General features: G+C 39.5%; 1 protein-coding gene across 9 annotated transcripts in view; it reads left to right on the top strand.

Moving 5' to 3' along the window:
* INPP4B (inositol polyphosphate-4-phosphatase type II B) overlaps window positions 1-15021 on the top strand; it is a 476089-nt gene that overhangs the window by 189320 nt on the left and 271748 nt on the right. For all 9 annotated transcript variants that reach the window (XM_048847033.2, XM_048847031.2, XM_048847032.2 and 6 more), the window contains 2 exons: window positions 1727-1951; window positions 3065-3109. In XM_048847033.2, coding sequence (XP_048702990.2) covers window positions 1861-1951; window positions 3065-3109 — 136 coding nt within the window. In that variant the 5' untranslated portion in view covers window positions 1727-1860. The remainder of the gene's footprint in view (window positions 1-1726; window positions 1952-3064; window positions 3110-15021) is intronic.

Here is a 15021-nt window from a genome sequence, read left to right as displayed (position 1 = left end):
CTCAGGTTTTTCTGCAGTTTCATACGGAACTCTGAGCAGTCATACTGCTCTCTTACATACAGTGCAACTCACTCACCTTTTCTGTCCTGTCTGTTCTTCTTGAACAGTTTATATCCATCCATGACAGTACTCCAGTCATGTGAGTTATCCCACCAAGTCTCTTTTATTCCAATCACATCATAATTCCTTGACTGTGCCAGGACTTCCAGTTCTCCCTGTTGTTTCCCAGGCTTCTTGCATTTGTGTACAGGCACTTAAGATAACTTGCTGATCGTCCCGCTTTCTCAGTATGAGGCAGGAGCCCTCCCCTCTTGTACTCTCCTGCTCGTGCTTCCTCCTGGTATCCCACTTCCCCACTTACCTCAGAGCTTTGGTCTTCTTCCCCTGGTAAACCTAGTTTAAAGCCCTCCTCACTAAGTTAGCCAGCCTGCTTGCGAAGATGCTCTTCCCTCTCTTTGTTAGGTGAAGCCCGTCTCTGCATAGCAATCGTTCTTCTTGGAATACCATCCCATGGTCAAAGAATCCAAAACCTTCTCTCAGACACCACCTGCATAGCCATTCGTTGACTTCCATGGTTCGACGGTCTCTACCCAGGCCTTTTCCTTCCACAGGGAGGATGGACGAGAACACCACTTGCTCCTCAAACTCCTTTATCCTTCTTCCCAGAGCCACGTAGTCTGCAGTGATCAAGGTAATTCTTGGCAGTACCATTGGTGCCCAAGTGGAGAAGTAGGAAGGGGTAGCAATCCGATAGCTTGTTGAGTCTCGGCAGTCTCTCTGTCATATTGTGAATCGTAGCTCCTGGCAAGCAGCAGACTTTTCGGTTTTCCTGATCAGGGTGGCAGATAGATGACTCAGTCCCACTGAGGAGGGAGTCCTCGACCACCACCATCCGCCTCCTCTGTTCTTTGCTAATTCTAATTAAATGAGTGGCACGTGCTATTACCTGTATTTCCCTGGGAGCCTAAATAGTTTTTCTTCCCTCTTCTTAAAGTGTGATCATTAAATAATTTACAGTTTTTTCAGGCAGGACAGCAACAGACTTGTGCATAGTCATGAAGTTGGAAGTTCCCACATACAACCTGTTGTCTCCTCATGGAGGAGCTGTGTCATCCTAAATTATCTCCACATATTCTGGCAAGAATGGGTGAGAGGCTGAGTGTAAAGTACAGTTCTAATAGAAGAAATGGACACATTCACCCTAGTAAAAAGAAAAGGAGGACTTGTGGCACCTTAGAGACTAACAAATTTATTTTGTTAGTCTCTAAGGTGCCACAAGTCCTCCTTTTATTTTTGCGGATACAGACTAACACGGCTGCTACTCTGAAACCTGTCATTCACCCTAGTGAATCCCACCAGTCCCTTTGTCAGAAAGCTGTTTGCTTCCTCAGCTAAATGGAATTCTTGTTTAAGTTGGCTGCCCTGAAAGCTACCTGCTGAGCAGTAGAATCCACACTGAAAAAGGATTTCCCATTTCAATTTGATGATTCTGCCACCTAGTTTTCCAGTACATTAACTGCTTTGGGAACTGCTGTGTAGCATGGACTTAGTGGTTCACTGAATGGGAAGCAACAGGGGTTTGATTCAAGAGGTGTATGAGGTTCTGTGACAGAAATAATAATGTATAATAGAGTGTATTCTACATAGTATCAATCCTGCCATGATCTCCAACCCATCCCTTAATATCTGCATTCCTAAAAATTATCTTAATATTTTCTGAATGCAGAGTTTCAGAGCAGAGAACCAGATCTTTACTGTGAAGCTACATCTAAACCAGATTGTGAATCGTGGCCTGTGGCACTTGGAGAAGCAAATTCAGAAAGTTTGCAGAATAAAATTCAGAAGCTCCGGAGGTTGATCATGGAAATCAAAGAGGAGAGAACATCAGATGAAGCACAGCACTTTCTTCCTGCAACACAGGCAGACAACCTTAGGGAGCCTCAGTTTACAAGTTAGCGTGTATACTCTTTATTTCATGTTACGCAGTAAATACTACTTTAAAAATGCCCCAAATTCTGTAATTGCACAAATCAATGGACATGTTGGAATTATAGTACAATTTAAATTGTTGACTAACAGTTGGCTGTACCAGAGGAAATAAACTGATGAATATTTTATTTAAACATTATTACTGTTTTAGATTTATGCAAATAACCCTCCTGGGGGGAACAAAGGGTGTGATAACTACACTCCGATTTTTATTTATTTTTTTATAAGATTTTTATTCTTTTATATACCCTTTTTCATTTCATAGCCAAAAACTCCTTCTCTGTTGACTTCCATGTAAGTTCCTCTTTATGTGATCATAGCCCCTTCTGTTTGAGCCTTTCTTTAGTAATGCTAAGTGGCAACAGAAGGCATCAATATTGCAGCCATTTTCCAGTTACCTTCTGTGGAGGTTAAGCAACGCACGGTTACTTTAGCTGTTTCCCTCATTATCCCCATTGGTCAGCTTTGCAACTTAATGGTCCCTCTCACACCCTGATGAATTAGGAACATGTTGCCATTTCAAATAAATGACGTGCAATATTAAAGCACACTTCTAAAATACAAGGGATTATAGTATACTCATACTCTGTATAAGAGAGAGGGAATTAATTTCCCTTCTTTTATATATAAACTTACGGGCATTTTTGCTGTACTGTAGTTTCTTGATAAAATAATATATGGTAAAGTGTTCTACTTTTATTAACCTGATTTATATGCTTTGAGGAAATGTGGATATTTTTGTTGCAGTTTAGAGTGTTATGGCTTATGCATTTAAAATGAACAATTACATACCATATTTTTTAGAGAGATTTAGGCAACTGGGCAGTGTTGTATTTGCAAACTTACTTACAAATGCAAATGTAAATGTAAGACAAAGTATGGGTTTTTGTTTCTATATTGGCACTTTGTGAAAAGGTCTCTCCTACAATATAATTTCCTTTAAAAACATAAAAAAATGGTAGATGCCTCCAACAATGGTAAGAAGATATTGATCTACAAGTAAAGCAAGTTAAGATTACAGTATATGAAACTAGAATTTACATATTTTCTAACTTGTTTTTTTTAATATTAAAAGGTATCAAGAGGATTGCGAATGAGTCAAAGCTGGAGTTTGTCCTTGGTAAGACATAGTTTTGATTTCTGTACAGAATGGTCTGTATGGACATATTCTGTGTCTGTAATATTACATACTAGTTTTAAAAAATTGACACCCTTGTTTAGTAGATATTGTGTGTCTATATTGGAAAATTTGGGCTAGATTCTCAGCTGGTGTAAATTGCTGTAGTGCCATTGACTTAAGTAGACCTACTTATTTTATATCAGCTGTATGATCTGGCCCATAATGTTTTATAAAACATTACATATTCTGGGCTAAGGAATTGAAAATCCCTATGTTTAAACTATGGGCAGCTCTATATTTTATGTGGCTATAATACCGTACCTTTGAATAATGCATACATTTATCTAAAAGCACAACTATTCTTTTGTGGGGAAAGGTTAATATCAGTCTGTCTTTTTATTATATTTCTCTTTACTCTAGTGATTTACAGGGGAGCAGTCTGTTTCAGAAGGTGTTCTGTTAGTACACACCACCCACTCTATTCAGATATATATAATATGGTTAGGAGAGTTCAGTCGGTCAAGCAGACTAATTGGCTGAACATGTCTCCTCATTGTTAACTTGATGTTTGTTAGCAGAAAGCATTTAAAATAGATTATTTCCCACTATGAAGTCTGATAGATTTTTCAATCTCTTCAGTTTCTCTCTTTTTTTTTCATATTTTTCGTTATCTTTCTCAATTTTCCCATATAGAAGATCATTACAAACAGAAAAAACTGTCTTCTCATGGTTTCATAAAATTGCACAATATTTGTAGCATTAACAAAAATGTCATTTAGAAAGTGGAAGACACTTTTATATCTGTGCAAGACACTTTTTATTGTTGTTTTTCAAAAGATTAAGAGAAATAAATTTATGCAGTGTACTGAGTGTAACTGGAGCATACGACATCTCTGGAATCTAAATAATTCCTAATTTTAGGCCTTCATTTTTCTCCATACTGATGTGTACAGGAAAGACACATGGATATAACAATAAAACTTTGAAATTGTGCAATCCAAAGACAATACATAGTATTTTCTGAAATAATTAAAACTAATCAACTACCTTATTGTTGTAGTTTTTTATTGATATAATCAGACAAAATGCATTTGACATAGTGTAGATATATAGTGAGGAAACCTGAATAGTGATAAATACTAGTCAATGTGATCCATCACAGTAAATATACATGTATAAAATAATATTATCATGTATTTTAATTATACATTTTCCTTTCTGGTATATATAGTACCCTATGCAGAAAATGGAAACCAGTTTTTTCTACTGCCAGATCCTCAGTTCTGCTAAATCTATCTTGTCCCACTTTAGATGACTAATAATTTCCCCTTGCATAAAAAAACCCTCTGGTGCCATAGAGCCTCACTCCACCTGTCCTCCACGATCATCACCTTCCTTCCCTCCCGCTCTTCTCCACTGCCCTATCCCTCTTGCCCGGCTCTCTGCCTTTGTCTTTGTGTTGAGTTCATCACTTCCTTGGTAAACCCCACCCAAAGGGTTTAAATAACAAAAAACAACAATGAGAAAATTGTGGTGCTGCCGTGATGCGTACTGACCATTGTTCTGCTCACTCTGCTTGTACATGATGTCCCTTTGCCCTACCCTTTGGGCTTGTTTACATATAGTTTTTGTAGTGCTATACCCATAGCAATTTTGAAACTCCTACAGTTAAAGTGATAGGATTCCCTAGTGTGGATGCAGTTATGCTGGTGGATTGCATTGCTTCAAGTACCCTGGTTTCTAAACTGTTATAGCTGAAGTGGAACAAAAACTGTAAGTAGACCAGTCCTTGGACAATTATGCCTATTTAGATTTTAACCTCTTGAGTGCAGGGACTGTTTTTTTCCTGATGTTTATACAGTGCCTAGCAAAATGAAACTCTTTTCTTGTTTGGCCCTTTGGCGCAACCATAACTGATAACATGATTATGATGATAATAAAGAACGGTTGGAGATTTCCCTGTGCTATTCAGCCTCGCAGCTCATATTATAGGGGACATGACAATGGAAAATGAGGCATGGCCAGAGTATTGCTGTGCTCCAGCGATACCCATGTCCCCAGAACAACTCTTGGGGTAGCTATTGGAGGTGGGGGCAGATTAGAGCAGGCATTGCTACAGAAGGTGAATTGTCCCCCATCTGGCTTGAGGATCAGTGGGTGGAGGTATAAAAGTAGTGTAAAACCTATTTTTTCTGTCTCTTGTCACCACCAGGACGTGGGTGATCTGACCTAGTGGTCAAAGCAGGAGTTGCAAGTCAGGCTGTGTCAGATACCAAGAGGTCAGAATCAGAGACTGGCAAGAGGGCAAACTGAGAGTCAAGTGTGAGGAGGCAGGCTGGGTCAGTTACGAGGAGATCAGAAGCAGGAGACAACTTGAGAGCAGAACCACAGGTCAGGAACCTGACTCAGGCCTGGTTGGGATACCAGGAAGTCAAGCCAGGGGAGTGGAAGCAGGAAGCACAATGCACACAGTCCAGAGCAAGCTGGATCCCATTGCATGGACAGCTTCCTGTTCCTGTGCTGGATTTAAATAAGAGCTGTGGACCAATCAGGACCCCCAGTGTTCTGCCAGTCAGCTCTCGGGACTGGGGTCCTCTGTCTCAGTTTAGCTCCTTCTGACAACAGTTAGCAGGTCGGAACATGCTGGCCTCTAAAGAGCCCTGGGAACCAGCGTTTAAGACCCATCGTCTCTGACACCCCTCCTTTGGGTTCCACCTTGAGCAGAGCTCCGCTATGTGGTTTCTAATGGTGACTGAGATTTCCTGGTTCATTCAGCAGCATTATGAATTATATCACTGCAGCTCTAGGAATAAATTTTATTAGTTAACTGCTGCTGCTCAACCAACAATGGCACACAAAAGTGCAAAGCCCTGTGTTGTTTAGGATGATCTTACCTAGCCAATGATAGTTGACAACACAAAGACTCTTTCAGGATTGGGTTTTTATTGACAACTGATTTTTTTGTTTTAGTTATTTAAGTTAATCCCCCCCCCCCACACACACAGACTCCAAATTAGATTCCCTCATGCTCAGTTAGACTGACTCTCTTTGAGCTACTTACACCCACTATCAATGTCTAAGGAAGTCTAAGTTAGTGTAATGAGTCTATTAGTATAAGAGGTCTAATGTGTACATTACTTCGCAGTTTAGCCCTGTGACTCTAAAGAAGTGTAACTCATTAACTCTAAGGGAGCGTAAGTTGATGTAATCAACATAATGAGGAAACTGGAAGAAATTATGTTATATCCACTTAAGTCCCTGTAAACTTTCATAGACTTGTCTCTGAATTTGGCACTTGAATCTAGAAGAGAAACTGCAACAGATCATAACTGTAAAATTTGTTAGTTTGGGCCGAAACTAATCTAATCTATTTTATGTGTAAGATATCAGTCACCTAGGATCTAAACTCTAAAGAAAATATATAAGTATTATAGATTGTGTATGAGTAGGTTAGTTTATATTTGTTAATAAATACACTTCTTAAAATTCTAAAATGTAAATAAATGATATTGTTACTATCATTTAGGGGCAACTTTGCAGGTCTTCTGTCAGTAGTGGTGAGTTGTACAGTAAATAACTTTCACAAATGATTGTCACTTGCAATTAAAATATAAAAATATAAAATATCTGTTTTATGCTATTTGAGTATTGCCTAATACACATCCAGGGCTTTTCCAGGTACTTGGCTTGTGCCCTTAGGAGTTCCAGTGGCTCACTGCCCTTTAAAATAGTGACACTGAATGTCAGTACTGCACAGGCATTGCACTCCTGTCCAGCAGCAAAGGGTTGCAGACTGTAAATTAAACATAATATAAACATAGTTATATTGATCAGGGTTAAACAATGACTTGTAAATTTTCAAAGATTTCCACTAAGTGTCTTAGCCCTGCTAAAACTGTTATTAATTGGAGTCGTGAGGCTAAAACCCTTCACAATTCAGAACATTTGGGAGTGATTGACTTTGACTGTGATTTATAATAGCCTAACACAAATAAATCGAATATTGCATTAAGATTGCATGATTCTCTCATGTTCATTATTTTGGGATCTGCAGTTTATCAGAGCTTCCGTTAAACAAGTGTCTCTGGTCTTTAGGTTCTTGAACACCGTTTCCGATATGTCCATTTTTTTGAAGTGTAGGTCTCTTGAGTCTTTACTTTTCAAACTCACTTTGTGGTTTGGCTTTCCTAGTCATGCTGCTCTGTTCTATTTGCTGGCATTGGAATGAAATGTATTAAAATCCTGTTTTCTGAAGTCCTATAAGCAATGCAAGAAGAAGCACGTGAAATTCAGTGCAGAGAACTGAGTAGAGCGGGGAGGACAAGGACAGAGCAAAGGAAGAGCAGGAAGGGAGGAAATATGTATGTGACTGATCCAATACCCCTTGAATTCAGTGAGAATCTTTCCATGGACATCAATAAACACTGGATCAGGCCTAATAGGGATTGGCCTCTTCTAGAGTTTACTTTTCAATTGCTTTTTTTAAAATGTGGGCTCTTACTAATTCTTTCCAGTGTTAAAATTTCATTGAATTACTAAGATATGTGATCGAAGGAATTGGTGATTTTGGGGATCCCCACTGCAGTCTTTAGAAGTTTGACTATCTAGTGCTGTTGGCATTTACTTTTAGAGCAAAAGAGAAAACACAACAAGGAAGGAAGGAACAAAGCAGAGGAGGAAGTGGATAAAAAAAGCAGACAAGACAGTTAATAAAGTGCTCAAATGCTACTGCAATAAGCATGGTATAAAAACTTAGAAGGAATTAACAAACTCTAATTTGGACATACTATTTATCCATCCTGCAATGGCCAGTGGAAATGCATTTTATATGTTCCTGCCATAGCAGACAATTAGGTACCATGGTGATGGTGCTTAGATATCACAATGATTGATGTGGTATAAGAATCCAGATAGATAGTTGGTAAGGATTGCGTCAGCTTTGTATAGACTTTATGCTGTCACATCAGAGAATAACTTTGGGGCAGTATTCAATTTATATGCCCTGAAATTTTGCAGTATGTCCCGAAATGTTTCTGAGGAGTGAGTTTTGAAGGACTGTTTAATATTTGTTTCTTGTGTAGCTTTAGCTTATTTCCAGCATAATAATAATGGTATAGGTGTAGTCCCTGATGTAAAAATCTAATTGAATAGAATCTTTCACAGGATTCAGAGGGAGTGTGGTACTCAGTGGGTTAAAGATGAAATTGAAATCTATAGGGCACTTGTATTTTTTTCCCTCAGAGGGGTTTGTAAGTAGAGCTGTCTGCCTGTACAAGTAAAAGGTTTCGTTCTTTCTGTCATAACATTTCTCCCTGAATAATATTGTGATAGTGCTTAATTGTAGAAGGTCATGAAGCTGATTTTAACTCTGCATTCCAAACCCAAATGTTACACTGCTCAAGTAGTCTGATTAAGTGTTTTCTTTAACTCCAGTGCACCATCTGTAGTTCTTTAGGCAGCAGCTCTAGTCACATAAGTGTTAATTAGTCCAAAGCAGATCAATGAAAACAAAAGGTGTAGTGGGCCCTGGCAAAAAACATTTATTTATCAGAGAGCTATGCTAACCCACTACTGCTGAATGCATTTGGCTCTGTTGGTCTCAGGACTATGAACTAGGGTTGTTTCCTGTCTGGGTTTTGGCTTCTGTGTCTGGGTGCCATTTAGGGTTGCCGGGTGCCTGGTTTTTGACTGGACAGTCTGGTCGAAAAAGGGACCTGGCAATCCTAAATGGCACCTGAACCAAAAGTCCTGTTACCAGGCGGTTGGGGGAGATGCTGAGTTTAGCTAATTAGCTTTCATCTCAGTAAGCATGTCTAATTGTTGATAGAGCTGCTCACAGAAAATGTCTTCACCTTGTATGGTGTCTGTTGTTACTTAAAGATATTTGGAAAATGGGAACTACCTTGGTGCTCTGTTCATTGCATTGTTATAATTTGTGTAAACTCAAATTCCATGTAGGTTATAGGGACAAAAATCCCACACCGCACCTTTCTGTGTAATTGGTGTTTGTCAACACAGGCTTCTTATTGAGCACAAGAATGCTCATGTGCTCTGCAGGGGGTCATAGCGTGTGGTGAACCTGTGTGCGGGCAAGAGAGAAGTGACAGATAGACTGGTACCAACAGCAGAGGATCTGAGAGGGCAGCTGCCTTTTTGGGCACCAGCAGTAGCAGAAGCAAGAGCAGACTGTTTTGAAGCACTTATCTTCCATTTGTGCTATAAACTCAACCTGTTTTCCACTGGTTTGCCAAAAGCTGTTGCTTCTTCTATGAATAATTTCCCCCTGAACTAACTTGTGCAGTCCAGGCATACAGTATGTGACAGCTTTGTAAATACAAATGTGTATAAAACAGAGCTGTGAATGAGGAAAACTTTTATCCTAAACCCAGTAGCATAAAGTTTTTACTACATGGATTTGCTTACATATTTTGGAATAAATTCATACATAAAGATAAATTTTGAATAGCTAAAGATAATCTGTTCAGAGACAAGTTTGTGGACATCTGAACTTGAAAAACTATAACAGTTGCAAGGGCTCTGCTGGGATTTAACCATTTTAAGAGATGGGGGTTTATCACCATTGTTCTGGAGTGATGCAGCAGATAATAGAAATAAATGCTGACAGAACTGTGCAAATGTTGGATTTCTGGTTGCAGATGATGGATTGCTTCCACTTCAAGTAAAGGGAAAAGTGCGGAGGAGGGTGGGAAAGAGCTTTTCTTTTTTGTCTTGTACAAAAAAGAATTGTTACACTTTTCCAGTAAAACCAGCTTCTCTCTCTTTTATGTATTTTTTTTTGCTGCTTTACATGTTCCCCATAATCCTTAAATATAAATGTTAAGTAAAATTTTCAGAAGCACTCAAGTCCCATTTTCAAAAATGGTTTAGGCACTCAGGAGCCTAAATATTTTTAAAAGTCAATGGGATTTAATCACCTAAGTTACTTAGGGATAGCTTTACAAACGTATTTAGGTGCCTAGAGATGCAGACAGGTGTCTAGTGGAATTTTCAAAAGTGCCTAATAGCAGGTTAGGTGCCTAACTCCTACTGATTTCATGCTTAGATGCATATTTTTAAAATTCCGCTAGTTGCCTATCTGCATCCATCGGTGCCTAAATACCTGTATAAATCCGACCCTTAGGGTACATCTATACCTTAAACAGAAACCCGCAGCTTTGAGTCTGAGTCTGGATCTACAGACTTGAGCTGGTGCTACAGCGATAAAAATAGCTGTGAAGATATTGTGGCTCAGGCCACCTCCGTCCCCTGGCTTCTGAGCCCAAGCTCCAGCCTGTGCCACAATGTCTACGTAGCTTTAGTGCTGAGGTGTGAGCCCAGGTCTGTAAACCCAAGCTCTGAGACTTGCTGCCATGGGTTTCTGCTTGCTGTGTACGGCAGTTTTGAAAATTTTACCCGTAATCTCTTAAGTGCCTAAGATACTTTTGAAAATGAGGCTTAGGCTCTTAAGTCACTTAGGGTAAAATTTTTGCGATTCTACAGTATGAATATGTGTAGGTTTAAGATGATTGTTTCAGCTAAATATAAAAATTCAAAGTTAATGCTTGGTATAAAAAATAATATATAAGAACACAGCCAGTGGGCTCAGTTCAGGTATGAAACAGCCACTTTAAGTTGTGAAAATGATAACCATTCTGATAATACGTCCATGAATATAAATCAGAAGTAACTCCAGACACCCTGCCATAGGTGCAACCTCAGAAAAATAACTGGAAAGAACCAGGGTGGATAATTTTGTTCAGCTTAATCAAACAAAAAACAGTTAGGTGAGGGACATGACAGAAACACAGAGCTAGATCTATGCAGATTTCTGTCCCCAAAGCACATTTTCAAAATAACCTTTTAAAATTTGGTTATTCATTAAATTATTTTGCATGTACCCTTTCTGTTAATTAACATTTTTTATATATTTACTCAGTTCCTCTTACGTTTGTTGTATTCCTCTTCCACTTCACCCTGCTTTTTTTCCTTTCCTCTTTCTTTTCCTACCTACCCTAAATTTTGAATCCTCCTCCCCCCTCCCTCTCTTGTGTTCCCCATTTCCTAACTCTGTACTCTTCCAACTTTTATCTTACACACACACTCCTGTAAGCAGTTTTAAGCATGCTCTCTTAAGATGGCCCCGGGGCTCTTCTCCATTAGAAGAATATAAAGATCCTTATCAGTACTCCTGACCCCCTCATACATGTGAAAGAAGTAGAAACCAGCCAAACCGGCATGAGCTACTCCCACACTATTCACAGGAAGCTTCAAAATCTCCTAGGCTTCAACAATCTTTTGGATGGGAGGGCTGGCACTTCTTTACCCTGCCAACCTTCCCTTTCCCCCGATATTCTTTTTTGGCTACCACCCAGACACTTCAGGAAGTGACTGGTTGGCCCACCTTTTCGGAATCAGGGGCAAGGCAAGCCTACTCCCACCTTCATCATTCTCCTGATAAATATCTGCAGGGGGAGCAGTTTTTCTGCCTACTCTCATCCTACAGCTATAAGAACTGGAAACCCATTGCTAAGTCCCACTGCTGCTGGCCTTTAAAACCCTGAAAGCTCCACTTTCTGAATCACAATACACTAGAGTTAGTAGTACTACAATATCAAGCTGGTTTTGTTTGAATATTTAAAAAGCAGTTATAGTTACACTAAGACTGCTTTAGAGTTGAAGGATTCTGGTTTCTGTGGCACAGTTGACTGAAATCTCTTACAGTTTTCTCCTTTGCTGCTGGCTCATGCCCCTGCAGTCCTGGCTGTTCTCACTAGACAGAAGAAATGTATAGTATTTTGAAGCTGCAGAGCAGCCGGGCGTAAGCCATGCAGGAAGCCAAAAGAAGATCTTTCTCTCCCTGTCACAGGAATATTTACAATGCCTCCTCTTCAGGTGGGCAGTTGAGGGAAACGGGTAGATGAAGATGTTCAAACTTCTTTCAGCACTTCCCTCAGTTCCTGCTGCCTTTGACTTTCTACTCTTTCCAGCAGCCTATCCCTGTTACATCTTTCCCCTCATTAGTTAATGATGGTCTTTCAGGCCAGTGAGGGCCTCTCATCACAATGTGCTATTTGGCATCTCAGAATCTCCTGGACTCTGCTATTTGCAGGATGTGTTACCTAATAGGCTTTCAGATGCTTTGTCTCATACATTATTAATAGGCAGCTGCTGCCATGTTCCAGTAATTCTGGGGTCTCTCAAGCCTCATAATTGTTACAAATGTAACTATTTTAAAAATGTGTTACCATATAGCTGAATGCAACGTTAAAATGGTGGTTCAATTGGCTGGAATGGACAGGAGATGGCTGGCTGGACAGGGGATTCAGTACTACTAAGCTATTACAGTTTTTAAAGTGCTTTGAGAAATCAGAGGGTCTGAAAGCAATAGTTTTCACAGCTTTCTGAGACTAAGACATCTATGAGTGTAGGAGTATTATGGAATTCCATTCTCACTCTGAGTGAATGCATTCAGATATTTTTAGTGTGTCTCTCTAAAGGATGTCAGAATGTGTTGATTTAATTTGCCAGTTGAAGTAGTATGAACAAGTTAGGCTTCTGTAGGCTAGAGTAGAGCTGAACAAATAGGAAATAACTTCTGAGAATTCCTTTTGAGAATTTCTGACTGACATAGTTTTGTGTGTGCTGTGATGGGGTTCCACCAGGGTGCGACTTGGAACTGGTGTACCAGGTACCACTGAGCCTGCCTGACCCACCAACCTGGGCTCCCTTTACACTGTATTGATAAAGCAAGCCAGCCAAGCCCTCCCTCAGGCTTCAGACTGCACTTAACCAGCACAGGAAGGGACACGCCCACTTGCAGCTATACACACAGATGCTGAGATCAGCTCTGCATGGGAAGACTCAGCTAAGGGACTGCCCAGTACTCAACTGCACACCACCCTTTATAGTGTAAACCCAAAATTATACCGTGTTGCACTGCCTAGAGAAGTGTACAGTGTAAGCCCATTAAAATTTGCCCCCTCCCTCAATGTGGAGAGAGAGATATGCAACAGCCTTCTGCCCCAAGTTGTTATTTCCACACACACTGGTTTTAGACCAAACAAAACAAGTTTATTACTACAAAAGAGAGAGTGTAAGTGATAGCAAACAGATCAAAGCAGATTACCTTTGTAAATAACAAAACCACAAACTGAGTTTAACACTCTAGATAAGTAAGATATGAATTAGCAAATTCCCACCCTGAGTGATAAACAGGCTGCCAGATTCTTAAGGCACAAGCTATCTTGACTTTCCAAGGTTTTCATACACAGGCTAAAAATCCCTCTCGCCTGGGACCATCACTTCCCACAGTTCAGTTCTTCGTTCCTCAGGTATTTCCAGGTGTCTTCTTGTTGGGAGAGTGAGGTCCCCTCATGATGTCATTGTCCCCTTTTTATATCATCTTCCCACTTGCTGGAAAGCTCTTTTCTGTGACCTGGGTTAAACAGTTCCCATTGTGTTGTGCTATCTCAGAGAGGTTTCTGTTGTACACAGTTCCTATGGTAATCCTTGTGCTTGTGTGCATTTCCTCAGTAAGCCATTAACATTGTTTGGCCTTTTTACTGTTGAACCTGAAAGGCTGCTTGTGAGTGTTTTCAACCTCACATGTTTCAGTAACACACACATAGCCAAACATCATAACTTCACATATGACGATAGTATGTACAATTCAACAAGATATTACTGCCTAGCAGATCAAGACTTTAAGAATGATACCTCACAAGGCATACTTTGTACAAAACATATCCTAATTACATGACAGTGGTGAATATTGGATTGCCATGGAGCCACATGTGCTTGTTCCTTTTTTGTATTTATTTTCTACATATATTCTAGCAAATAAGATTTATTATTGTGAATCCTTACAAAAAGAATTTTAATTTCAACATTTACAGGAAGCAGATTTCAAACTGCATAACTACTCAACAGTACGAAATTCAAATTGCCACTTTCACACTCCCAGATAAATAGACACATGAAACTTCAGTTAACATGGTAACTGCCATTAGCTTCAACTTAAGTGGTTGCAGCTTGTTTGGGGAGAAAATTTTAAAGTAACTGAGTTATTTTCAGATCATAGTAATATTTTTGGTCATGGTTCTTGCAGTGAGTGCACAGTATGGTATTGACCCACGGAATCATTAGGTTTTGATGAGTCAGTAATATATTAATGAAACCATTTTAAAGTAAGCTGTGGCATGATAGATTGTGATTATTTATTTGGAGTTAACAGTAGTGTACCTTGTTAACTGAAGATATTCCTGTCAAATGTAACTGTTAAAATACATCTCTAAATATGCCTACTGAACGGATTGCAATAGTGCATTAAGATACTTCTCAAAAGACTGACTTGAAATCTTTGTATATGGGCATAAAAGTCAAATCAAAAGGGGGAAGATGACTTTAGCCTTCCATTATTTAGATGTTTTTCTTTTCACCACTTTGGTTAAATATGTACTTATGTTAGATTTGAAATGTGAGTCCTGCATTGTGAGCTCTGATCTGAAAAGTGAGGTTCCCCTTCAGGGCCTGGAAGATTTGGAATTTTCAGATGACTACAAAATCCCAGCTAACATTGTTTCTAAGACGGCAGGCTATGCTTTTGTAGTCAGGCTTATCTGTCAGCTGGTTAGAAATCATTTGCTCTTCCTGATTGCTCTAAGTGTGACCTAATGGTCAGGAGGAAATATGCAATGGTCTCATCTGAGATGCTTAGACAGAGCTTGCTTTAAAAAGTAAACTCGCTTGGCATTATCAGAAGGCACTATTTTGAAATTTTTAGTATAATGGTGGGTCTTGGAGCTTCACATACATGTAACTATTTTAGTTGTCAGAGGTTGCAGCAGAATTGTTTTCAAAGCCTTCAAGCACTAGAATATGAGCTCTCTACAGTAACATATTAGCAATGTTGG

Source organism: Caretta caretta, chromosome 4 (assembly GCF_965140235.1).
Source record: "Caretta caretta isolate rCarCar2 chromosome 4, rCarCar1.hap1, whole genome shotgun sequence".
NCBI lineage: Eukaryota > Metazoa > Chordata > Testudines > Cheloniidae > Caretta > Caretta caretta.
This window is presented reverse-complemented; position numbering and strand designations above follow the sequence as displayed.